The 27,657-nt window shown below is 31.6% G+C and overlaps 1 protein-coding gene and 1 long non-coding RNA gene across 2 annotated transcripts; both read left to right on the forward strand.

Annotated features, from left to right (window-relative positions):
* The first annotated feature begins 1,270 nt into the window (after positions 1-1,270).
* Positions 1,271-19,960, forward strand: LOC111704427 (MORN repeat-containing protein 4). Its single transcript, XM_023476663.1, has 8 exons — positions 1,271-1,315; positions 11,912-11,971; positions 13,661-13,767; positions 14,764-14,847; positions 14,953-15,032; positions 15,431-15,511; positions 16,394-16,444; positions 18,580-19,960. The coding sequence occupies exons 2-8, from the start codon at positions 11,929-11,931 to the stop codon at positions 18,764-18,766; spliced, it is 633 nt and encodes a 210-aa protein (XP_023332431.1). The 5' UTR covers positions 1,271-1,315; positions 11,912-11,928; the 3' UTR covers positions 18,767-19,960.
* Positions 19,961-25,465: 5,505 nt separating this feature from the next.
* On the forward strand, positions 25,466-27,362 carry LOC111704433 (uncharacterized). The gene is made up of 3 exons (XR_002765829.1): positions 25,466-25,538; positions 26,052-26,160; positions 27,139-27,362. It is a non-coding gene; the product is annotated as an uncharacterized LOC111704433 (long non-coding RNA).
* Positions 27,363-27,657: the final 295 nt, after the last annotated feature.

A 27,657-nucleotide genomic window follows, 5' to 3' on the forward strand; every position in this document is an offset into this window, starting at 1 on the left:
GATTAGAGCAGCGTGGTTCCTGCCAGATTACAATAATTTCACCCCAACTACAGAAATAAATTAGAGCAGCGTGGTTCCTAAAAGATTACAATATTTTCACCCCAACTACATAAATTAATTAGAGCAGCGTGGTTTCTGACAGGCTACAATATTTTCACCCCAACTACATAAATAAATTAGAGAAGCGTGGTTCCTGACAGGTTACAATATTTTCACCCCAACTACATAAATTAATTAGAGCAGCGTGGTTTCTGACAGGTTACAATATTTTCACCCCAACTACATAAATACATTAGAGCAGCATGGTTCCTGACAGATTACAATAATTTCACCCCAACTATATAAATAAATTAGAGAAGCGTAGTCCCTGACAGATTACAATATTTTCACCCCAACTACATAAATAAATCAGAGAAGCGTAGTTCCTGAAAGATTACAATATTTCCACCCCAAGTACATAAATAAATTAGGGCAGCGTAGTCACTGACAGATTACAATATTGCCACCCCAACTACATCAATAAGTTAGAGCAGCGTGGTCTCTGACAGGTTACAATATTTACACCCCAACAACAGAAATAAATTAGAGCAGCGTGGTTCCTGAAAGATTACAATAATTTCACCCCAACTACAGAAATAAGTTAGAGCAGCGTGGTTCCTGAAAGATTACAATATTTTCACCCCAACTACATAAATTAATTAGAGCAGCGTGGTTTCTGACAGATTAGAATATTTTCACCCCAACTACATAAATAAATTAGAGCAACGTGGTTCGTGACAGATTAAAATATTTCCACCCCAACTACATAAATAAATTAGAGCAGCGTGGTCTCTGACAGGTTACAATATTTTCACCCCAACAACATAAATAAATTAGAGCAGCGTGGTTCCTGAAAGATTATAATATTTTCACCCCAACTACATACATAAATTAGAGCGCCGTGGTCTCTGACAGATTACAATATTTTCACCCCAACTACATAGATAAATTAGAGCAGCGTGGTTCCTGCCAGATTACAATAATTTCACCCCAACTACAGAAATAAATTAGAGCAGCGTGGTTCCTGAAAGATTACAATATTTTCACCCCAACTACATAAATAAATTAGAGCAGCGTGGTTCCTGACAGATTACAACATTTTCACCCCAACTTCATAAATAAATTAGAGCAGCGTGGTTCCTGACAGATTTCAACATTTTCACCCCAACTTCAAAAATAAATTAGAGCAGCGTGGTGTCTGACGGATTTATTTACAGATTTATAATGTGAATGCATTGTGGCGTGCTGAACATAAGTTAAAGTTTACATAAATAAGNTTTGAATAAAAGATGCACAAAACACGAAACAACCTGTTCGTATTATTTCAATTTTAATTTCAAATTCAACAATAACTTTGCATGCAAAAAAAAAACTATACCGAGAACTTTTATAATATAAAACACTAGATAAAAAACCGGGACACCCGTTACCCTGTTAATTTCCTATTTCCTAATTTCCTAATTTCCTATTTCTAAAGGAAATTCTTTCCTATCATACTTTTGTATTTTACAAAGGAATTGAGTTTATGCCACTAAATAGAATTTTATAATCCCTATATCTACGCATCCTGATGGTGTACACCTTTGAAATTCAAACTTAGATTATTTGATCTAACAGATTTAATAGTTTGTATAGTATCTACGATCTACGACATTGGGTTACAAAGATATACGGATTAGAAAATCAGAGTTTGTGGCAAGACCCAATCCTTTAGAAGACAAACAATCCAATATTTTAGACCTTTGATATTATAAATTTTGTTAAATCAAATAGTGTAAATTTAAAATATCAATAGTTTACATCATCAGGTTGCAAAGACATAATATTTAAGTTTGTGGCAAAAAAACTCAATTTCGTTATCCCAGAAACGAAATAAAATATCTAAAAGATGTTTCAATTCAACGACGGAGTGGTCGGTTTTAATTAAAACTAGCTGAAGTACCCGGAGTTGCCTGGGGAATTTTATAACAATTTGGGAAAACAATTTCAATAAGAAAAAAAATTTCCAATTTTTTGTAGTCCTTGTTATCCCCGGGGCACCATGCAATGGTTACCCACAAAAAAATGTCAGCCAATTTGATCTAGCATTTGGCCAGCTATGGCTAACATTAAATGAGCGAAGAGCTTTATTATATAGAATATTGAGAATAACATTAATTCTACTGCATTATACATTATATATTTTGAAAAATAAATTCAACAAATTAAATTAAAATAATTTAAGTTGCAATGACAAACCTGAATGTATAATGCATATAAACTATATTGTACAAAAGTAACGTATATATTCTGTGACCTTTACAGCTTGCGTAAACAAAGAAATAGTAATTTGCTTGAAAACTAGGCAAGTAATTGTGTCCATGCAAGTGTGCAATGCAATGCAATTATCTAAATTTGATAAAATATATATATTTACTATTTACCATTAAGCATTAAATATTAGTTTGTGGTAGTCCAGCACTCTAATATTATTAATTCGTATTTAATGTCCAAAATATGCATTTTTGGTTCGTAAGCAGTAAATACGCCTAAATCACTATATTTATTCATTTATATGTATAAACTTTGCCTGTCTGTTTGTTTGGGTGTCTGTCTGTTTGTTCGTGTCAAATAAACGTCAAAACGGCTGAACCGATCCAGCCCAAATGATCCCATGGAAGGGTTATGAATGATCAAACAAAAATTGGCTCTAATATCTAATAAATTTAGATTTACAAATTCCACGAACTTTTTTATAAAATCCGCGAACTGTTTCTTTTTTTATGAAATCCGCGAACTGTTTCTTTTTTATGAAATCCGCGAACTGTTTCTTTTTTTATGAAATCCGCGAACTGTTTCTTTTTTTTTATGAAATCCGCGAACTGTTTCTTTTTTTTATGAAATCCGCGAACTGTTTCTTTTTTTATGAAATCCGCGAATTGTTTCTTTTTTTATGAAATCTGCGAACTGTTTCTTTTTTGTTTTAATAGAAGATGAGCGCGCAGCATCCTAAATACCATGTAAGATAAATATAAGAATTCCTTAATGAACTTTTTACTAAAAATACTAAAAAGCGCTTTGCTGTGACCGAGCAATGTTTAAAAACTTGTTTAAATGTATTGTGGACCTGCAAAGCATTTTGAAAACTACGCTTATGTCATTAACGGGTCATAAAATAATGAAAGTGAAGATCTGAAAATATGACAATGCCCGATTTACAACGGTACCCTTGTAACCTTTATCTAATCAAAATGTGGAAGATAATATAGTTGTCTGACTCAAAAAGTTTTTATTTTATGTTTCTTATAAGAAAAAAATACGTAAGTTACTTTTTCAAAGAAATCACAAATAAAGATAAAGAGTTGAAAAAAAAAGCAAAAAACAATGATTTCTAATTCATATGTATAATAAATTTTTTTTTGAAGAAAAAAAGTAAAAAAAAATTAGAAAATGAAACAGCCGAAATCAAAGACAATTTTTAAAGTCGTCTCTGAATTCCCATGTTTCTTTGGACACCTTGTTCATAAGCTTGGTTTAGTTCGTTTATTTGAAAAAAATGTTTCCTTTGAACCATCATAATCTCATCCATATTTATCAATAGATTTTTTATTAGATGAATTATATTTCTCGCTATATATTTTTACTTCATATTTGTACACTGTTGTAATTCAATCTTAACATCATGATTGTCCTGTACACTGTTAGAATTTACTCTTAATATCATGATTGTCCTGTTCACTGTTAGAATTCACTCTTATTATCATGATTGTCCTGTACACTGTTAGCATTCAATCTTAATATCATGATCGTCCTGTACACTGTTATAATTCAATCTTAATATTATGATTGTCCTGTACACTGTTAAAATTCACTCTTAATATCATGATCGTCCTGTACACTGTTATAATTCAATCTTAATATTATGATTTTCCTGTACACTGTTAGAATTCAATCTTAATATTATGATTGTCCTGGACACTGTTAGAATTCACTCTTAATATTATGATTGTCCTGTACACTGTTAGAATTCACTCTTAATATCATGATTGTCCTGTACACTGTTAAAATTCACTCTTAATATAATAATTGTCTGTTTACTGTTAGAATTCAAAATCTTATATAAAGAAAGTTACCAGCATAATCACTGAATTCTCATTTTAATGTTATCCCAAACTTAAACAAGCTTCAAAAGGGGTTTTTAAATTTCTTTTTGAAAGGAACTGAAAATGCGACCATTCTATTATAGAGAGGTATGTCTTAATCACAATGGCAGTCTTTCAACAACAAAATCTGACAATCGATGACGGACATATCCATATTCTTCCAGCCGAAATTTTAGTGCCGTGAAACTCGAGTGTTTCCTAACGGTGTCGCAATCGCATGAAGAATGCTTTTGTCATCCTTGATAAAGGGTAGGCGTCTACTAGTATTGGATACCCTTAATCCGGATTTTTAAATCCCTGTATCCACTGTCTACACTTTGGAGTTTCTTCTTAATCCTCTCTTTTGGAAATCCCTGCTGGATTCCAACAAATGAGAGTTCTGACATTGATCGCGGGCAAAATTTCATAATTTTTCGGCTTCTCGGCTTCTCACTCTGATTGGCTCTACTTTAGATAATTTCCTGGAAGTAATTGCGTAACTGCAGTAAGATTAAATTAATCTTAATCATAAGAAAAAGAGGAGATCAAGCATTGATCTCAATATCCATAATTTTTCAGCTTTTGTGTTCCCTGAAGAGTATTTCCGTCATCCTAAATCAGACAAATGTTTAAAGGGATATATGCCAAAATCTTTTGAAATATTTAAACATTTAAAATATATTAACTTTTTCTCTCTCATTTATCCTTCTAATATTGATGTTCAATTATGTAAATCTACAAATCAAAGAACTAAATTATTTTTTAAAGGGACAGTAAAGGAAAAATGAAAGGGGGTATAGGCTGAAAGCTAATCACTTTAGCTCTTGATCTCGACCCATGAAAGTCATATCTGATGTTCTTGTCTCGAGAAATTGATATAAAACTGTGTCAAATCTATACGAAAATTAATATATATACAATTTTGTATAAAAGTAGTAGGTTTAAACAGATCATATTCAGCAAATAAGCAACCAATCTGAAAACGATGATATCCCAGAGAAAGCTAATTGTAATTTAGGTTTACTTTTATATTTGTTGTTTCTATTTTCAATAGATTTCATCCATAATATTATTTATACATCCGTATTGCTTGACCAGAAATTCCACCAATGGCAGTGCAGTAAAGGGGTCACGTGATACAGGCGGAGACACGTGACCAGTATACTGCTCTGCCATTGGTGATAGTTCTGGTCACGTGATTTAAGTTTCAGATTTTCAAAATTTTACATAGATGAATTTTCGTATAATTTTAACACAGTTTTATATCAGTTTCTCGAGACAGGAACATCAGATAAAACTTTCATGGGTCGCGATCAAGAGCTAAAGTGATTAGCTTTCAGCCTATACCCCCTTTCATTTTTCCTTTACTGTCCCTTTAAATAGAAATATTAATTTATTCCCCCCTCCCACTCCTTAATTAATCTTAATTATGTATGTATACATGTCTGTCTTAACTTGATAACCTTGTTATCATTTATAAATCTACTATCTATATCTGCTGGTTTGTTTACAATATTTTTAGAGCAATAGAGTCAGAAGATCAATAGTCATAGAGACAGGGAACATAGAGAGCTTTAGAGTTTGGAGACGTTGAACACTTTAGAGTTTGGAGATATTGAGAATGAGTTTGGAGATATTGAGAATTTTAGAGTTTGGAGACATTGGGAGCTTTAGAGTTTGGAGACAGAGAGAACTTTAGAGTTTGGAGGCATTGAAAACTTAAGAGTTTAGGACATTGAAATTTAAAGTTTGGGACATAAAAGATTTAGACTGAAAAGTTAGGAAATCAGGAGATATATAGAACTGAAAAGTTAGGAAATCTGGAAATATATAGAACTGTAAAGTCAGGAAATCAGGAGATATATAGAACTGAAAAGTTAGGAAATCCGGAAATATATAGAACTGTAAAGTCAGGACATCAGGAAATATATAGAACTGTAAAGTTAGGAAATCCGGAAATATATAGAACTGTAAAGTTAGGAAATCCGGAAATATATAGAACTGTAAAGTCTGCTAATCAGAAAGCATAAAAGAACTGTAAAGTCAGAAAATAAATCGTGTAGGTTTGATTGGCCCCTGTAGAATAGAGACAGTATTAACCCCTGTACTCCACCCTTATATTAACCCCTGTACTCCACCCTTATATTAACCCCTGTACTCCACCCTTATATTAACCCCTGTACTCCACCCTTATATTTCTTATGTTTGTTTCAAGTTCTAGAGATGTATTTAAGCCAGGAGAAGTAAACATTAATTTAGTTGTATAAACTGTATTAGAACTTTAACAGTTTATTTCATTTTATCACTTTTAATTAAGAACATTAGATATATTATCATCCAGGGCAAGGTTGTGTATTCAGGTTGCTTAACTCTTGATACACTCTAATGTATGGAAAATGTCGTCTTCTTACTAATGGACAATGAAATCCGTAAATGACGTCACTAAATACCTACCCACGCATCTATAATCAGTGACGTCATTAACGGATTGCACTGTCCATTTGTTAGGAGATGAAATTTTCCTTAAAATGGAGCGTATCAAGAATAAGCAACCTCACTAAACTACCTTGATCCTTAGTCACTTATCGGAAGAGTTACGTCCAACTTTATAATCATTTTAACTCTTAAAGGTCCGTATGGCTGCAAAGTTATAGGGTTTATATAATTAGAGTTGTAGACAAGTGTTCAGTTCCTTTCCGCATCTGAAATTTAAATTTTAGAATTAATAAAGAGGTAAACTTGGCTTATAACTCCTCAGCTTGATAAAATATTTATAATGTTGAACATTTCTTTAAGATTAAAACGTTGTAACAATGTTCACATTAATATTTTAAATCTAAAAATGAAACTCAGTTTTGCAAACATGGTTTTGTTATCTTAATCTCTATTAAGTTTCCAGTCTTGGAATGTTTTACAAATAATTTAATGATTCAGTTTTCCTGATTTCTTGAAATTTCATGATATTGTACTCATACAACGAAACTTAGAATCATCCTAGGGGCCCTTAAACTTGTTTGCGATCTCATTTCTCAAAAATCTAATTTTATTTTTGTATTACGCAAGCTAAACATTTTTCATACAACACTCGTAAAATTGGAATTTGAGATTCACGCTTTTATTATAAATCTACAACTTTGTTCATAAATGATAAATATTACATCGTTCAAATTGATTTTTTTAAACTCTTTCGTATTTTTTATAAAGAAAGAAATTGTTTGAATTTTAATAAATTTTGAAAAAGCCAAAATCCTATTCTGTGATTCAAATAAAGTTTTCATTTGGATGCAAAAATGTATTTTTATTGTAAAAAGTCTATTTTCTGGCTCAAAAAGTTTCGAGAAAGATAAAAATTGATAATTCCAATTCAAAATTAAATAAAATTTATAAACCTATCTGCGGGCAATAAATTTAAAATATCTGAATTGAGTTTTTTTCCGATGTTACCAAGTATCATAATAAAACAATACATTCGTATATATAAATGTTGTCTATAGCTGGCCGAACTGCTGGACCGAATGGGCTGAATTTTTTTGTGAACCTCATGGGTGGCCGAGGGAAATTATAGGCTAAAAATTGAAATTTTTTAAAAATATTTTTTTTTTCTACGGGCAACGCCGGGCCCTTCAGCTAGTTTTAAATAAAGTAAGAAAATGTTATATTTATTTGAAGAGTCAATTAATTATGAAAAATTACTTGTACTATTTTATTTTCATTTTTTCCACAAGTAAATCAAATGAACTGAGGCTTTTTTATATTTTTCATCTCGAAAAATCTGAGTTGGTTTATTAGTTAGGGTTAGGCTTTAAGAACCTAAGTATTTTAACATATTTAACTTTCTTATACAGTCATAATCAGATAGACCCGGAATTTATTGACAATCAGAAACCTTTACACATATATATATATACAATGTTAAATGCTCAGACCTATGTTCAAAATGGCAGGTCAAAAAAATAGAAAAAATGTATTTGTTAAATTTTTGTTTGTCTCTGCTAAATAAAAGCTTGCAAAAGAGCAACGCTAAAATAGAAATTCGCAAACATTGCAAACTACTTACATACATGCAAAATACAATCAAAAACAAACAAACAAACCATGGACAAGCCAAATATGTTTGTAGAAAGAAAAAAGAATTTTTTAATGGTTCAGTCGGTACTTGATTCCAATTGAGGGTTATGTCAAAGGACCCTCTATACTACCTGAAAACTGAACTATTCCTACCTTTAATAAAAACACTTGCTGAAGTGCCGATGGATTTTTTTTAAATAATTTTTTTTTAATTTACATTTAAAAAAAATTGATTTTTAAGCCTGTTTAACCCCCCGGGGATACATCCTGCAGTTTAACATGGACTGTCTGAAATCATACGCTTAACTTCGCAAATACAGCATAGAAGAAATAAAGTAAATTCCATTTTGGATTATTCAAATTTACTTGGTTGAAACTGTTTAGAACATAAACTAAACTAAATTAAGATAGTTTAATAAGGCTTATATATCCCGAAGGTGCAGTACAGTTTAATTTATTTCTTATTTCTATATTAACAATTTCAAAAAACATAAACACCATTGTTTTATAAGAAAAATCAACTACTGTTTAAAGATTTATTGTATCATTATTTATTATATATGTCCAACAAAAGTAAATTTTTTGAACTTATTTTAAGAAGATTTATATTATATATTAAAACAATATTGACAAAATAGCTTTTTTAAAATTAAATCCAGCTACTTTTCTTAGTGAAGTACATTGAGTCCTTTTAAAGGGACAGACCGGCAATGTAATGTAGTTGAACTGAGTATGCAAGGTCGTGGAAAGCTTCTTTAGGATTCATTTAAAACATATAAAACTTTTTATAGATCCTGAGTTTGAGCACAAATCCGACGTTCAAAACTCCTACTTTGGGGTTGGATATGTTAATGACGATCAAGCATGATATCAAATATTCCTATTTATAAATACTTGATCTTTAAATCAATTTACTATTAAATATCTTTTACGATTTTGGAATTTTGAGCTAAGCTGAAGACTGGGTGTCGTTGAAATTACATTACATTTTAAACCTTTATCTGATCAATACTGTTGAAGATATCGTCGTTTTCCCATCTTAAAAAGTGTTGAATTCTATAAATTACATTCTAGGATTCTTCTGCATAAAATCCGCAATTAAAAAATCATTAATTTTTAGGTAGAAAAACAAACATGTTTTCATCGTCAAAGCTCAGACAAATATCAAAAAATATCATGGCTCCTCTTTAAATGGAATGTCACTTGAAATTACGCTTACAGCCCTTTAAATTGTCATGTTTAAGGGAGAACACTGTAAGAATCCAATTTAAAAAGCTATACTTTCCGTACAGTTTATATTTTAATACAGAGAAAAAAAAATTGCCAGAAAAGTTTTTATTAAACCTGGGGGAATAATTGCAGAGAACATCGTACCTTAGATATAGATCACTAAAAAACCTCATCAGATTGATTTTTTAAATTTATCCAAAAGCTGCATGCTGTAAAATTACTGTAAACAAAATGGTAGTCGCTTCTTGTTTTTTTTTTTGTTGGTAAACAAATACTTTCCTTTAAATACCAACTCCTTTTTCTTTTAAGAATATTAAACCAAAAATGTTTGTATCTAATTTCTAAATAGCTCTTCAGAACGAGGAGCTATGATTTCAAACATGTAAGATATTAAACCAACATTGAAAATACTTAAATTTAACGCAATGCAATATTAGGATGCTTATAATGACAAATACGACATTTGAGGTAAAAATTTTAATTATAAACTGACAAAGTGACCTGCACAAGAAAATGTTTAACTATCTATCTATCTATCTATGTTGAAAATAATGCTTGTTTGTCTGTTTGAAATAAACGTCAGCTGCAAATCTAAATTGATAAAATTTTGTGCGGGGCCTCACATGACCTCTGGGGATTTGCCTGGAAAAATGTCGACATTTATTATTTTTGAAAAAGCCTAGTTTTATATCTTTTCTCAAAGAGCTGTATAATGTATATTCCTGATATAACAAACCAGAATAAACTAGACTATTTTATCTTTCTCATCTCATTAATCATTCTTCAAACACAAAAATATTCATCCATTTAAGACTTGTCTCTTATAGAGTGAAGTCCATAAATTGCTAGCTTGGGAACCCAGCGTTGCCCAGGGTACTCCTGTCGTTACCCGCACTTGGTCGTAAATTACGATTTAACTATTTTCCCTAAACATGCAAATCAGGTCACAACGAAGCATCTCAAAACTTATCTAAGGACATTTACGTGGTTGTCCCGAGTTCCCCATAAAAAAATGTGGCAAATCAGTCAAGGGGCTTCTCAGCTATGATCGGACATGCAAACAAACAAACAAAGATTACTACTTTATATATAGATTATTTAAACGATTCGTGTTGTTCTACAAATCACTATTAAAAATATTTGTACAGCTGAAGTTTTAGGTGGAAAATTATTAAAATAAATTGAATCAATTCAATATTCTTTTTTGTTAATTATGTTAGGTACTTTCCCAAAGTGGCAACTTCTAGCCGCGGAGCTCGGCCCCCTGGTCCGTCCTGGCNACCATTGCAGCCTATGGCGCCTCAGAAGGCCTGACCTAATCTTTGTGAAGTTGCCACTGGGGAAATTGTCAATTAGGAATTCGTTCTTGGGAAAATGCATTTGGGAAAGTACCTAACATCGAAAAAATAAACCCTTATTTTTAAAGACATTTTTTCCAGAAATTCATTGTAAATTCTGCTATTTTTGGGGGGTCTTATGAATATCTATTAACAAATTAAAATGAATCACAAAAAAACGTGATTAAAACAGTAAAAACATTTTTGATATTTTATATATAGATTTTGTTGAATATGTTTCATTTGCCAATAGAATTACGTAAATATGTCCCGATTTTAGCATAATTTTTCACAAAAATTGCAATTTTATGTTGATCACTGAACGTTTAACTTTTTACTATTTTAAACTTAAAACGATCTTCAACCCAAATTTTGAATGTGTAAAACGACAATCATCTCATTTTTTTTAACTCTTCCTGTATATCTACAAATACAATATATCTTTGTACAATATATATATATATATATATATATATATATATATAATTTATTTACCTATCATCTATGTAATAAAACAAGACGTTCGTATATATAATGTTGCGTATAGCCGGCCAAACGGCTGGACCGATTGGGCTGATTTTTTTTGTGGACACTCACACTCATGTGTAAGTTATTTTGGTCAATTTTTTTTCCACGGACAACGCCGGGCCTTTCAGCTAGTAAGTTATAAAACAATATTTTTTTAAGTTAGTTGACAATATAAATACATAACAATATATATACATTATGTTTCGTTATTAATTTTAAAGGTATTACAATATGTTTAAAGTTGACAGTAGAAATACATAAAAATATATGTATATATAAATAATTTTATAGTTATCAATTATAGAGATAGTTATCAATATGTAAAATTTAATCAACAATATGTTAAATTAAGTTAACAATTTTTTTCTACTAATGGAAAGCGGTTGATATCAATTTCAAAAGCATTGGATTCAAAACTGTATTAAATATAGACGATTAATCATAATTAATCGTCCTAAATAGTTTAATCCCTCCTCTCTTGAACAATCTCTTAAATATATTCCATTTCTTCTGACCCCGCTAATCTGAGTAGAAAATAACGAAGATTTCTAATAATAATTATTACTAATCATGAATATTTTTGTCTAGAATATATTTGAGGGAAAATGCAGCATTATGTTACACTTCTTCCTATTCTGCTTCTAGCAGGTAATTTCTGAAAGTGACAACCCTGATTTTTTGTGGCAACCTATAGTACACCTCTGTTCACAGCGCTGCTTTATATAATTAATAGTTTCTTCTTTCTTTTTCTTTGCAACGAAATCCACAAATTGCTATGCTTGAGAAACCAATATAATTAATTGATTTGCTCAAACAAAGGTTTGATTTGTACCGTTGTGTATTGGCACTATAGTTTCAGTAGAAGTTAATATTTTTATTTACTGACAGCACCGATATAAGGATTCATAACTCTAATTGGATAATGAGATAGATAGATAGATGTTACCGCCATACTATTTCTATTGGTTGAGAATAGACACCAAACACATGACGGAACCCTGATTAGATTGGTCGCTAATGGACTCAGCATGCTCCTCTATAAATGGCGGGTTACTTGAAAAATACCTTTAACCCTATCCTATCACAATAAAGGGAGGGGTGGGGGGGGGGTGTGTGTTTTTTCTTGAAAACGGCTGACATTAGAAATTCTAAAACTTCTTCACTTTTTCAACTTCATAGAACAAATTTTAAAGAAAAAAAAATTGCAAAGGGGAGAGTAGAGGACAGTCAAACGGCGGGTCGGATAATAATCAGAAATAGTTAATACCTTTTTATTAATTATTAATTAATTTTATTATTAATTAAATTATATTTTTGTAAAATATTTGTTGTTATAACATATTTGTCAAAATTAAAAATTTTAATTTTGAACATTTTTCCAGCTTACTTTTTTAACTTGAATCCTCCCTTGCACCCAGCCATTAAAACTAGGGGTCTAATTTTTTGTGACTTGAAAAGTTGGACTAGGGACATGTACTACACTTCCCTATCTCAACTCTAAGAGCAATAATCATAGGATACCTCTTCAGATATATCGCATATTTCTTCCTTTATAATGAATGCTGTTTCCTTTAACGAACATGCATTGCGGTATATCATATGCCTAGCTTCCGCCTTCCTGAGACTTCAGTAGGAGGAGGGAGGGAATCCCCGCACCCCATTATCCTCCGCCATGCAGACTTGAGCCTCCCTGATTTGCTAGGCAGACTGAGCCTCCGCCATGTAGTATAAGAACCTCCGCTATGCAGTAGACGAGCCTTCGCTATACAGGACAGCCTCCTTATAACTCTTTTTTATTCAACATGCATCGTGACAAGTTTATTACTGAAGATTAATGTTGTTCATTACCTGCCATGATTTGTATCTTATTGACTCATAAAAGATTAATGTTTGATAATAAAACATTTCTTTTTGTAAATTCATTTCTGAATTGAACTTAGTTTATTTTATTTTAATCTTTGATTTATGCTATAAGGCTCATACTGTATAGCGGAGGCTCTTACTGCATGGGGTAAACTCTTTTTTTCCAGCAAATTTGGGAGGCTTGTGTCTGCATGGCGGAGGATCATGGCCTCCGGGGTTCCCTCCCTCGTAGGAGCAATACATATAACGCGCAAAGTGTACGATGTGTCTAGCTGTAATTACCCTGTAATACATATATCAAACTATAATTACTCCATCGAGTATATTGCACACTCTGGGAGTATCCGTTGTAGAGAAGTCACATCTTATATATCTATCCTTACCGCTTTTGTTGTCATTTCTTGCAGTGAGTACACATGTTAAATATTATAATATATAATATAAAGATTAAGGGGTCAACCTAACTATATTAAGGTATATGTGAGGGTCTAACCTACTATTTTGGAAATGGTTCCCATTATGAAGGTGATGTTGATGACCTAGGCCGGCCAAGCGGTGACGGTCAATTCTTTACAAACCAGGTGAGTTTGAATAAATAACATTAATTAAAAAGTATTTTTAATTCTTTATAAAAACTGTTAACTTAAGTTAATTTCAAGTCTGTTTACTATACTACCTCATATGGTACATGGTACATGGTTACTATACTACCTCATATGGTACATGGTACATGGTTACTATACTACCTCATATGGTACATGGTACATTAATTAAAATGAGTTTATTTTATAGTACGCCGTCTGATTAAGGACGATTTTCTGACACTCAACTTTTAGATAAAAAATAAGGATATCCTCGTTGTAGATGTTCAGAGAAAAACTTAAGGGTACCGTTATGAATCGGATATGCCACTCTAATTCTATTTCATCCTTGATAGATTTAGTGATTATTCCTTTGCGACAAAATGTTTTGGTCTTCGTCATTTCTTTTAGTCTATTTTATTCGATTTTACTGGCATGACTTTGGGAACTCGTGGCTACTCTAGATTTGAAAATAATTAATTGGTTACATAATAATATTTATAAAGCATTTTTGTAAAATTCACTTTAATTTTACGTGGGTTTAAATGATATAATGAAGATTTGAATGTTATATTTTAGTTAAAATATCTCCAATTTATCTGTTATTCTTGCTTTCATTAGTTCAAAGTATTTAATATAATAAATTACTTTAATCATAGATTAATAACAATACAAGTACAACACTTGATGTCGTCTTTTCAAGATTTGGTGGTTATTGTGAACGAAAAAGCCATAAATCTTTAACAGACGACAACTGTATTGTTATTAATCTATGGCTTTAATGTTGAATTCTTGATGCTCTAACTTCAAAGCATATATTTGTGGCAGAAATACAATATGTAGATATAATTTATCATGTTCATGCGGGATCACAAAGGATCAGACTTCAGAGACTATTGTAATTTTGTCAAATTTAATGCAGAAAACAGAAATTTAACCTTGGAATCATCATATTTAAAAAAACTATTTTCAAAATGGCTGATTTACTTTATTCAGGGCACATTGACGTACAACGGTACATTTAGTGCCGGCCAGTACAATGGTACTGGACAATGGTTCAGTAACGGACATAGCTATCAGGTAAAACCAAACCAAACATTTTTAGTTTCTTCTAACTATGATGATAATTAATACACCTAATGTGTTTAGAACTAAAAGCTGCATTTAAAAATTGAATTTATTTAGGGAGACTTTCTTGATGGTGTTGCCGCCGGTTTGGGTTCATGGCTCACGCCTAAGGGGGATGTTGTCACAGGAGAATTCAGGTAAGCATGTGGCGCTTGCGCATATTGCCGCAACTTTCTAAATAACTATCCCTAGATCAAGTAAATAAAAATTTATACGAAGTGATACACTTTTCTAGGATTTTTTGAGACAAAATCATTTGGAAATTTATTTCATTCATTTTTGAGAGAATTGTTATTCCGCAATTTTACTTTTAATATGAGAATACCCGGGCTAAAGTCATAAAAAGTTTTTTTAGGAACTGTACACTTAATTTCTAGTGACCCTCCATGGCAATTTTCCGCATATTTCTAAATAAAATATGATTAGTGAATTTTAGAATAAATGCAGACTATGTGCCCAATAATCAAAGTTTTTCCATATCTGAATATAAAATATGGTTTTCAAAAACCTTGCTCTAAAAAAGTATCTGATTTAGTAATCACACTGTCCATGGAAATGCAACTTGGTGGTTTTCAAACGCAATTCCTAGACTGGAGAAGATGGCTGGAACCTTTAGGTAAAAAAAATCTCTAATTTTTCTTATTAAAATGTCTTATTTCTTCAGAACGTTGAAAATCATATAGTTTACTTTGTTAGCAATTGCATTTTAACGATGTTCGCTTGAATTCAACCATGAATTCATTAATTGAATGAGCTCCCATAAAACGTGATAATTAGCTTAATATATCTTTTGTTTATTAACACAATTTGCTGGTTAAGCTTTCATGATTCCAGTCCTAGACCAATCTTTTTATAGAGGCAGAATTTAAAGAATTCCGTGTCATGTACTGCCAAAAACCGGTTCCACTTAAGTACCGGCTCAAATCTCAAAACACAGAATACAAATTTCACGTGGAACCAAACATGTTTGAGCCGCCAATTAAAAATCTCTTTATACTTAATTGAAAAGAAGGCTAAAATTTTGCAAAAATGTGACAAATTTTTTGATTTCGTTCACATTTTTGTTGGCTGAACGAAAATTTCGCAAAAGAGATTGAAACCCTACTGTGGAGCTGGTTTTATCTGTAAAATAAAACCCAGTACAAAAGTTCCAGTGTTCTTTAATTTAAATTTTATTATTCTCTAAACTGTTTATGTTTTGATACAATAATTACTCAATTTTGTAGAGTTTTGTAATAGAATACATATTCCCCTAAATCAAAATAAACTGTAAATAAGCGGACAGCATATTTTACAATATTTTGACTATCATCTTATTAAACAAATTTTTTCAGTGTCAAGGAATAAAAAGTACAATAACAAAATAAAGCTACTCCAGAACTTTGCTGGCAGGGTTGCATATTAAAACTAAAATGGAAGTGTTTTTAAAAACATGGATTTGTTGATTTAGAACTTTGCCCACCCTGGCATGTTTTAGTTCAATATATTTATATTGCAGAAATGGATTAGCCCATGGAGAAGGCGTTGTCATATTTAAAGATGGTTCAAGGTAAATTTAGTGCAAAATTGAAATAATTTTGGTGGTAGAGCTGGCACGTTTGACTTTTAAATTTTCTATATACATCGTTCGTGAACGACCCATTTCGTTTATTTTCATCCGTTCAAAAAAAAAATTTATTTTGTTTGTTCTCAAAATTATCGTTCATTTTCCATCTATTTCCTTCCTTTTCTCGCTGAACGATTTTGGAAAATTAATTTGTTCGGTAAAAAAATAGTATTTTTCAAGTTTGTTTCTCTGAAGGATCCATTTTGTTCCTCCATCGTTCTTTTTTTCTGAACAATACCCTTTTGCACAAAAAATTTTATTCCTTCTCAGAAGTTTTGTTTGTTCAAAAAAGTAATGCCCATTTCTATTTGTTGATGGTTAGTTTACTTTTATCACTATGAAAACCAGCCAAAGATTAGGTTTTATCAGATACAACATGTCTGCAATATCAAGATGGGAATTAATTGAAAATGTTTGAATTATCTTCGATTGACGTAGATTTGTACCATGTACAATTACTGTAGAGTAATCCATTTAAAACAATTTATATTGACATTTTAAGTTTTGTATGTCATAGGTGATGGTGAAAACCTTTTATGTTTCAAACAGAATTCATAGTTTAAAATATCTAAGGTCTCCACCATTGGTTTGTAAAGATATATGGGTTAGAATTGTGGGAAACACTGAATTTCTTCAGATTTAGAATAAGTTCCTGATTTAGAGTGTGTTCCAGATCGTTCTTTTTAACCAATTAACATTCGTTCCACGTTCGTTAATTTATAGATCTTTCTAATATTTTTAAAAACATCTTCTATGTGTTCATTCTTTTTTTTAACAATGGCATCGTTCCTGATAATTCTGTTTATTCCCGCCAAAGAACGATCGTTCCCTGGAACGACGCCCAGCCCTAAACATACTAAGCTCTAATCTTATACCCATTTTTATATTTCTTTTCAGTCTATTTATAATTAGTTCTTCTGCGAGTAATCTATTAATCTAAATTATTTAATCTTTTAAAAAGCTAGTTAATGATATCTTCAAGGTTCCTTAAATCATCATTATGCGGACCCAGTCAAAACTAGATTTGTTCTGTTTTTAAAACTCGATCTTAAAGAAAACTTTTACAATGACAAGACCCGACTTCTTTTTAAGTTTTTACAACTAAAACAGAGCGTTGGTCTAAAGCCAGTCATCTTTATTATCTATATTTTGGATCTTCTAGGATTTTTAACTTTAAGAAACCTGCATAAGTCTTTTGTAATTCAAAACCAAATTTATCAGTTTTTCTCATGAAATTTAGCAAAATTCTGTTCAATCTTTTAGGTTTATATCTTCTGATAGAGTCAAGATTTTTCATATATATATATATAGACCTCGCTGAAGATTGGTCCATGTCAATTGGTCCATGAAACATTGTGCATGAGGATATCTATCTTTTTTTTTTGATTGAATAAATAATTTAAATGCACCATTTTAACAGAAAAATCAGCGGAAGTCTGCGTTTTTGGTGACTTAAGAGCAACATATATTAGTAAAAATTGCTATTTGAAAAGGTTTTGAAAAATGATCATTTCATTTTGAAAACTATGAAGAAAAAACGAAAAGCGAAACGATAGTTTTTTTTTGAATTTAGTAAAGATGACTTCACAAGCTAATCTTACAAATATGATAAATGAAATGATATTAACAAACTATTCCAAGTCCTGCCAATTCCAAAATGTGGTCTGCCTTTACTATGCGTTTGTAATTACCAGAGATATATATGTAAAGAAATCTGATTAACTGTCAATTAATTTCGGGACTTTCTGGTTATGATTGTATCATTATTTAAGACAATTTTTATGCTTATAATCTTAATCTTGATTATCATCGTTGTTGTTGTTATCACCATTTTCAATATCATTTTTTTATGTACACTGTATTTCCGCCTCCTAAAATTTAAATCCCTTGTAAGGATTTCTAATTTTATCTTACTTGTTTAATGATTTGTACACGGCCTTAAAACATTTATCATTCCTATATAAGAAAGGAAAAGTGTGTGCCTAAGGTACCAGGGTCATTTCCATCCAGAGTTCCTTACTTAGTAAGTTGTAGGAAAAGGATCCTGGTACCTTGGCAATTTCTGGTTTTTTTTACAGGTTGGAGAGCAAGTTTAAGAAAGGATATCCCCACGGTGTGGGAAAAGTGACAGATGACGAGGGGAGTCTGATCTGGGACGGGATCATCTGGAACGGGAAGCCGATGGGAAATGTCTCAGAAGATATTGAAAATCTGTTCCTAGATCTCAACCTCAATCCTCTTCGGCTTAAATACCAGGAGACCTAATATTGATTAGTTTATCTTTCCACAGACTGGTCAAAGAATCAATTTCTAACCAGTCAGTTGGTCAATTTTGTGTCCATGTTTTAATGAATTTATATGAAATTTATAAGTCGTCTGACCAGTTTTCTGATAATTCTGTCATTTTTCTGACCATTCAATCAGTCTGTCAATTTCTGACCGTTTCATCAGTCAGCCAGTTTCTGGCCATTCCATTATACAGTTAACTTCTGACTGTTTTATCAGTCAGCCAGTTTCTGAGTATGACCGTTTTATCAATCATTATTTTGACCATTTAAATAGCCAGTTTTCTGATTGTTCCAGCAGTTAGTTTCTGACTGTTCTATTGGTCAGTTATCTGAACAGTTTATTGGTCAGTCTACAGACAGATTTTTGTTCAGTCTGTTGACTGTCTATTGGTCAGTCTGCTGATTGTTCAATTATCCAGTCTGCTGACTGTTCAATCAGTCAGTCTCCTAACTGTTGAAATGTTCAGTCCGCTAATTGTTCAATCAGCCAGTTTGCTAACTGTTCAATCAGCCAGTCTGCTGACTGTTCCATTGTTCAGTCTGCTGATTGTTCTATTGGTCAGTTTGCTGCCTGTTCTATTGGTCAGTCTGCTGACAGTTCTATTGGCCAGTTTGCTGACTGTTCTATTGGTCGTCAGTTTGCTGACTGTTCTATTGGCCAGTTTGCTGATCGTTGCAATGGTCTGTCTTTTAACCGTTCTATGGTCCACCTTTCCGTCGAACCAGTGTTACATATTTTTGCTAACAGATACAGTTGATGATGTCTATTTCATGGTTTGTGGCACTTTTGAATTTTTTAGGATGAAAAGCACAATGCATCAGTAATCAGTATGGTTTAGCAAAAATTACCGTTTATCCATTTTTTCATTCATTAATTTCATTAACCATTGGAAAGTTGTCAAAATTGTAAGGGGAATGATACCGAACTTTTTCACCAGCTTACAAATGCGTCGCAAATGCCAGATAAGAGGCACCTTGAATACCAGATGAGATATAACTTTCATGTGCAATATGAGAGAAAACTCTTATATGTCAGATGAGAGATGACTCTGATATACCAGATGAGATATAACTCTTATATGTCAGATGAGAGATGACTCTGATATACCAGATGAGATATAACTCTTATATGTCAGATGAGAGATGGCTATAATATACCAGATGAAAGATAACTCTGTCAGATGAGAGATGACTCTGATATACCAGATGAGATATAACTCTTATATGTCAGATGAGAGATGGCTATAATATACCAGATGAAAGATAACTCTGATATGTCAGATGAGAGATGACTCTGATATACCAGATGAAAGATAACTCTGATATGTCAGATGAGAGATAACTCTGAAATACCAGAGGATAGATAACTCTGATATGCCAGCTGATATTTGATCTGTCACACATTTGACTGAAAAAAAAAGAATTTAAAAAGGTAATTGAGAATCGATTTAACAACCCAATGTCAAATGAAAAAATGATTGAATAGAATGAATGAATTAAGCACACCTAAGGTTGGAGAGCGGAAAGGTATTAAACAGTACAAATTTGTCTTTTTTATGTTTTATATATTCAGACTTCAAAGTTAAAATATGATTTTGAAGATTAGTTTAGCAACATTTTTATATGAATGTAAATATGATATATTATATATGTTATATATAACATGTTTTTCAATTTTATATTTCCTTTTGAATATTTTGATATCGTATACAAGATGTTTACAGTTTTAAGTAAATGAAATAAAGTTATTAAAATAAACAGAGGAAACTTTGTGATATTTTGAATTATACTTGTAACCATAGATTAATAACAATACAGATAGAAAACTAAATGTCGTCTTTTCAAGGTTTATGAGTTTTTCGTTCACAATAACCCTGAGGAAGAAGCCCAAAGGAGTTAAACGCTGCGTTGAATGACAAGACAGAAAGACAGAGAGAGAGAGCATGCGCGTATTCCTTGGGCTTCTGCCTCCGGGTTTATGATACGAAAAACCCCTAAATCTTGAAAAGACGACATCTAGTATTCTATTTCTTTAGTTATTAATCTATGCTTTGAACATAATGTTGATGAAGGAATGCCGCAAATTATTCTTAAAAATTAAGATAATCTTTAAGTTGTACCTCAGCGTGCGATCCTAAAAATGTCTGAAACAAACTAAATTAGATGTATATTAATAACGCCCCCCCCCCATTGTTATGTTTTACGGAAATAATTGCATCATGAAACAATTTTTTTCTTACGTTACTTGATATATATATATTGCCCGTGTGGAGAGAAAGGGATGAGAGGATAGATGGATGGAGGGATAGGATAGAATGCATAAATAGCCATCAAATTTATTTGTTCCCAGGGGATAGATTTTCTATTAGAATTCTGATTAAAATATACTGATCTACTACCCTAGAGACAGATACAAATAAATCTAAATCAAGGTAAAATGATTATCATGAATTGGTTAAGTTAACAGATTACAGGGTGATCCTCTAAGATTGAGAATTTAATGACGACCTGAAATGTAGCGACCAGCAGATAAAAGGACTGTACGATAAATGTCAAGTGACCCTCCATGCAAAGATGGCGATGTCTGATGTCATTGGTAGAGGCTGGTAGCCTTGAAACCTCTATTAAAAAATTAGAAGATACCCTCGTTCTTCTGGCTCAATAAGTGTTTAATTCTGATTTCTCTAATACTTCTTATAAGCAAGAAATGCGCATTGCACAATTGTCACTTTTTCAAAGAAACTGCAATTGAAAATAAAGACTTACAGTTTCTTAAATGGTTAATTTAATCATTTGATAAAATAAGTTGAATAATTGTGAACTCAACCAAGGGTTTATCCATGTACATAGTATCTTATATGTTCATTGCTCCCAGTCGGAGAAATGATGCATTACAATTACAAACTAAGAATAAAGTCAAACAATCCAGATTTTCAGTCCAAAAGGGTATCGAACTCAGAGTATGTTTGCAACCTTAAATAAATAATAGTGTAGGTGAACAAGCGTATGAAACCCCCTTTCTTATCTAGAGATAGCAAGTGGGTCTTGTATAAAGGGTGGTTTAAAATCATTGTGGAGAACGGAGTTAAATGGCATTTATTTTACCGGCAAAGAAAGCAGATCCTTGCCCATCTTATCCACGGGGTCCCCTAGGACCATATGGAATAGAATATATATATATATATATTCTATTCTCTATGCCTAGGACTAGTCAGTCAGCACAAAGCATCTGATCAGAAGAGTTGAATGGATATATATTCGCCCCAGTCAAATGTAATATGTACTTAGATCAAGTTTAGTTGGTCTAACACCAGGGGGATGATAGTTCTATACCTGTGTGCTCAGCTAGCTGTGCTCACGTGGATTTAACGGTTCTGTCAATATTCCAGAAAGCTGTGACTTTCGACCACAATTTGAACCATTAATCATAATTTGTTAGCCTTTTTTTTAGATACTTTTTTGTTGGCATATGCATTTTGAATAAAAATGTATAAAATAAACAAATCCGTAAAGTAAATGATTATTGAATTAAAGACCAAAACACGTTTGATTTCAAATTGAAGAAACCGAATGCTGCTCACTCTGGTTAGTCTGGTGTGTGCTTTACACTTAAAACTGTTTACTAACAATGATATAATATAGGTTAGGCCAGAATCCCCTTATAATCGGTATAGTTTATGGCCTGTAAAAAGGATTAGCGTACATCATCACTCTATACACTATAACCTCGTTGTCTAACACTAATCGTTTGTATCGTTATAGTGTAGAATATAGTTTGTGTCCAACCATGCTTTGTTATTCCACTCAATCTTGGATTCTTTTCATGTCTATATAGTAATCAATGTAAAAAATCTCCAAAGTTTTATTCTAAATGAGTATCTCTGTATTATCGACAGATGGAAAAGGAAAGAGCTTCAAATTGTATTTCAAATGTTTTGTTTGGTTGGCCACCCTGTACATATGTAGCAAGGGGTTTATTCTGTCTTTTCTAATATAATTTGATGAAAAATACAGGGTGTCCCATGAAACATGACAGTTAAGAGATAAATAAAATGCCCCCCCCCTCCACCTGGTTGTACGGGTGTCCCGATGATCATAGGAACGTAATGACGATTTTTTGCCAGTTATAAATTTACGGATTTTCAAATCATCTTTAACTTCCCATGTTTATTGGAAAACCCCATGGGTGGCTGCAGAGTTACAGTATAAGTTTGTAATGGGTTTCTGTAGTATATTCTGAATAGACTTCCTCCTTATACACTTATATAACAAGATAAAAACCACAGTCTTAATTTTATCAGCATACAGAAAAGCTTTACTAGTCTTAGCTCAGCGGGAACTATTGGCAAATACTCAAAATAAGAAGACTTTTATGGAAGAGAAAAAAATTGTATAAAAGCATTTAAATTCAATTTTAAGTGATTGACTCTCCTTTTGTATAGATTCGTAATTGATTGACTCTCCTTGTATAGATTTATAATTGATTAACTCTCCTTGTCTAGATTTATAATTGATTGACTCTCCTTGTATAGGTTTATAATTGATTGACTCTCCTTGTATAAATTTATAATTGATTAACTCTCCTTGTATAGATTCATTTTGTATCTGTTTTAGTAATGGCCGAATTCAGCAGAATTAAATACTTTTCAAGCTGTTTTAATAACTTTATTTAAACCATTTACAATATTTATCACAATTTTCACACCTGTACACTCCAACTATAACACCTAGCCAAATAGAATAGGTGCATGATTATAAACCACCTTCCTTCATTCTAATGTACATTGTTTTTTTTTGTCTAAACTGTTTATTTTCGTTAATGGTTTCTCTGCAAAAGAAATTTGTGCATTTAAAAACATCAAAATATATAAGAATAAAAAAGTTTCATTCAATTTCAAACAGAAAAAAGAACGAAAGTTTTTAAAATACATTTTTTTTGGGGATTCTGTTAACTGTTATTTTTTATTCGAAGTTCACGACTTTTGCCGTTTGTTAACGAACTCGACCGTTACCGTAACCAACAAAAACACACTCAAAGCTGTGTTCTATGTGCCTAAAAAAGTTTATTCAAGATGCAAAGAGAGAACGAGAATGCTTGAAATAGAAAAACCACGTTTAGTTTCAACTTCAAACAGTCCAATGAACGTGAAGAAGTATAAACAGACCCTTTTTCCTTAATAAGTGAATTAGTAAGTTGCTAGTGTATTGATATGCTTTATAATAACATCAAATACCATTAATTGCTTTAAGGTCGTCTTCCTCTTTCAGAGTTTTTGGTTTTTCGCTGTAAAGTAAAAAACACTCAAAATTTTCTCAATATTTGACAATGCACATTGACAATGCACATTGACAGTAACATTGTTATTGAAGTTTTATATTTCTACCTAGAGAGACAATTGAAATAAGTTTATTTATATTGGAAATATCTTGCTGAATTTGCTCCAACATTCAATCACACTTTTTCTAATCAAAGGTTATTAAAAGACGGCCATGGGCCAATGGGTTCAAACTTCACATGTACAAATAATACAAATAAACTATTCACATACATTCAATCAACATGTTTTTATAATTCTCAAAAATTCCCTAAAAGCAATGAAATTCAGTGACAAATTGGAGATCGTCTTTGTAGTGAATTAGCATTGTAATACCTAATTTCAAAAGCCATAATATTATTATGTCTGCTAGAGTTTATTTTATGAAAAGGGTAAAAGATGTGTCTAGTGTCTACTGTCTATAATGTCTCCGCAAGATGAACAGTTAAGACGGACAAGTTTACTTTGTTTGTATAATTCAATTTTCTTGTTTTACTAAGTACAACCGTATGCAGTCAAAACATAAACAAACAAATGTGAACATAGTATACAAAACTTTTACAGATTACAGCTTTCTCAGTAGGTATCACTATATTAAATCAAAGAATTATATAAAAAGACGATACAGAATTCCTCACTGAATTCCCATGTTTATTGGGACACCCTGTATGTTATCAATTGTTACAACTGCTACATAAAACCGAAAATTAACCCTAATCATCGAAAACAGGTATTTTTTTCAGTGATCTGTTTCTTCAATCTTTGATTCTTTTTAACGTTTCTTGTATATTTTCTAAAATTTTATTGCAAAGACGACATCTGAAGATATTTCAAGAAATCTGCAAACAAATTTCTAGATGTCGCAGCAATTCATCAGATTCTAGTTAATTTCATCAAGATTTATGAACTTGGCTCAATAGTCTTGAATCATTTGGGCCGGGAGAGAAAAGTATAAAATATTTGATCAATCTCAAGGCAAAAGATCTCGAGTTTAGTAAAACCAGGATATCAAGGATTGATCTCGATATCCACTATTCTAAATGTTTTACTGAACCTGGAACCTGGAAATTTTTCAAATTAACTGAATAAAAAAACGGAATTTTCCGGTTTACAGAATGGAACCCAGAAAGTTTTCTGGATTACAGAATGTGAATTGAATTTTTCTGGTTTATTGAAGGGAACCTAGCCATTTTTCCATTTACAAATATGAATGATCTAGATTTAAACAGTTTTTAGTATCTCACAGTGCTTAATTTCAATATAAGCAAAAAGTTAATTTTATATCAAGTGCATTCGATTAAACTATGAAAATTACTGAAACAAACATTAATCTGCAAATCCCATATCTAATCAGGACACTTGACTCTACAGCATATAAAGAAATATACAAATTCATACAATTGCAAGTATATTTTTGTTGCTCTGAGTTAAAAGGTGAAAACTCTTAATGTTTTGGTTTGTAAAGTATAATATAAAAATACACTAATATGGTCTCATATAATCAAAATGTTTACTTTCACAACCAAATACTTTCTGTTGATACTAGGGTTTTCAGCGAAATGAAAAATCGTTTTGCATTTCGTTCTCTCGAGAAAACTGCAAAATTTCGCGAAAAAACAAATACAAAAATTTTTGGGGAAAGTCGAAAATATTGCGAAAAAATACGGAAGAGAAATTATTAATTACGATATAATGCAACTTCTAATGCTGAGCTTCTGAGCAGAGTATTTTCGCAAAAGTAGGCAATTTTTTTCTTATTTCAATTCTTGAAAAAATGCGAAATTTCGCGAAAAAGTTTGCAAATAAAGATCGAAAATTTTTGCATTTTTTTTGCGAAAGTTTTCATTCGCTGGAAACCCTATAATCCAGATAAGGGGACATTTTCTCTGTAAAACCATTTCAATCAGATTGACGTCATGGTCGGGATATTAACTCATGTTTTTGCAGGACCAAAATTATGTTCGCTCAGTTATTTGCCATCGTCTTCGCTCTGCTGGCTAAAAATGCGCATGCAGAAACATTTGCCTCAAAGCTTTCAACTTTCAAAAATGAAACGGTAAGCATTAAGCAATGAGGGGATGGATTTCACAACATAAAGTGATTTAAATACTCAGAAGCTGCAAATTAGTATCAACTCCAGGTTCTCATGATGAACTAAAAAGACTTGAGCCTTAAGAACTGATATTTGTTATAAACAAAGTTTTATAGAGTTGTGTATAATTTTAAACCAATTACTTTAACAAAACTTTAAAAATCTGGGTTTAGTTTAAGGGTTAGAGTTGAGAACCAAGGTATATAGACCAAAGACTAAACTTTAAAAATTGGCCTCATCTCTGATCTTTGAAATAATTTGTTACATTTTTTTTAAACCTAATTTTCCAAGTTTGATTAATTAAAAAAAATGATTTAAAAAAAATTTTGTCCGTCTTTTTTTGTGCTTTCAAAATGATTAGAGATAAGAAGAACTAGATTTCAATTTACAGTAAAAATATAATTGCATGTTTCTAAATGAAATCCTTCATATCTAAGAACAATATCATTGTATCTAATAATTTTAAAAGCTCAAAAAAAGACAGACCAAAATTTGAAAATTCCAGGCCTAAGGTATTTTGGAATTATCCATTCAAGAATTTTATCAAAAATTAGGTTTTCAAAATTATTTCATAGCTCAAAGAAAATGTTCTTCTGAACTTCTAAAAATTAGCCTGACTTTTGTTCATTGCAATTTACATAATGCTTCTGTTTTGGGGTTTTAAAAATATGCCCAAAAATTAGATACAAATCATATACAGTAGGAGCCAGTAAACTATGTTGAGAAGATGATATTTTGGCAATATTTGAGTGTATTTAATGATTTTACAACGAAAATGGTTTTAATACTCAGGCTCAGAATTTGTGCAGACATTATCTTAAAAATTAAATCAGTTCGATCTTCCCCTCCCCCCATTTTTTACAAATAATGTATCCTTTCTAAAATGACACTTCAATTCTTCTTAACACTTCTCTTTCTCTTCTAACTTCCTTTTTGTTTTAGCCTAATGGTTACATTGTAACTCAAATGACAAAAGATGGTGAAAATTGTTACTGCCGAGTACCTGGGTCTTCATCATCAAGCTCATCGTTCTTTTCTTCCTCTTCTCCCTCAATAGCAGCTGAACAATCTGCTGCTTCTTCAGGAGCCCCTACAGCTGTTAAAGCTGCTTTAGTAGCCACAACTACAGCCACTAGTACAACTACAACTACAACTACAACTACAACTACAACTACAACTACAACTACAACTACAACTACAACTACAACTACAACTACAACAACAACAACAACAACAACAACAACAACTACTACTACTACTACTACCACAACAACCACTATAACAACTACAACTACAACTTCTACAGGAATGGCAACCTCTGTAGGTTCAGGCAGATAGATGTTTAAAGTTTTGCAGCTTCCAATAGTAAGAATTCTTATAAATCAAAATACATGAATAAGAATATGTGATCCTGTAACCATACTCATATCTTAACTTGTGAATCAAACTTCAATAAAAAAT

Source organism: Eurytemora carolleeae, unplaced genomic scaffold (assembly GCF_000591075.1).
Source record: "Eurytemora carolleeae unplaced genomic scaffold, Eaff_2.0 scaffold611, whole genome shotgun sequence".
NCBI lineage: Eukaryota > Metazoa > Arthropoda > Copepoda > Calanoida > Temoridae > Eurytemora > Eurytemora carolleeae.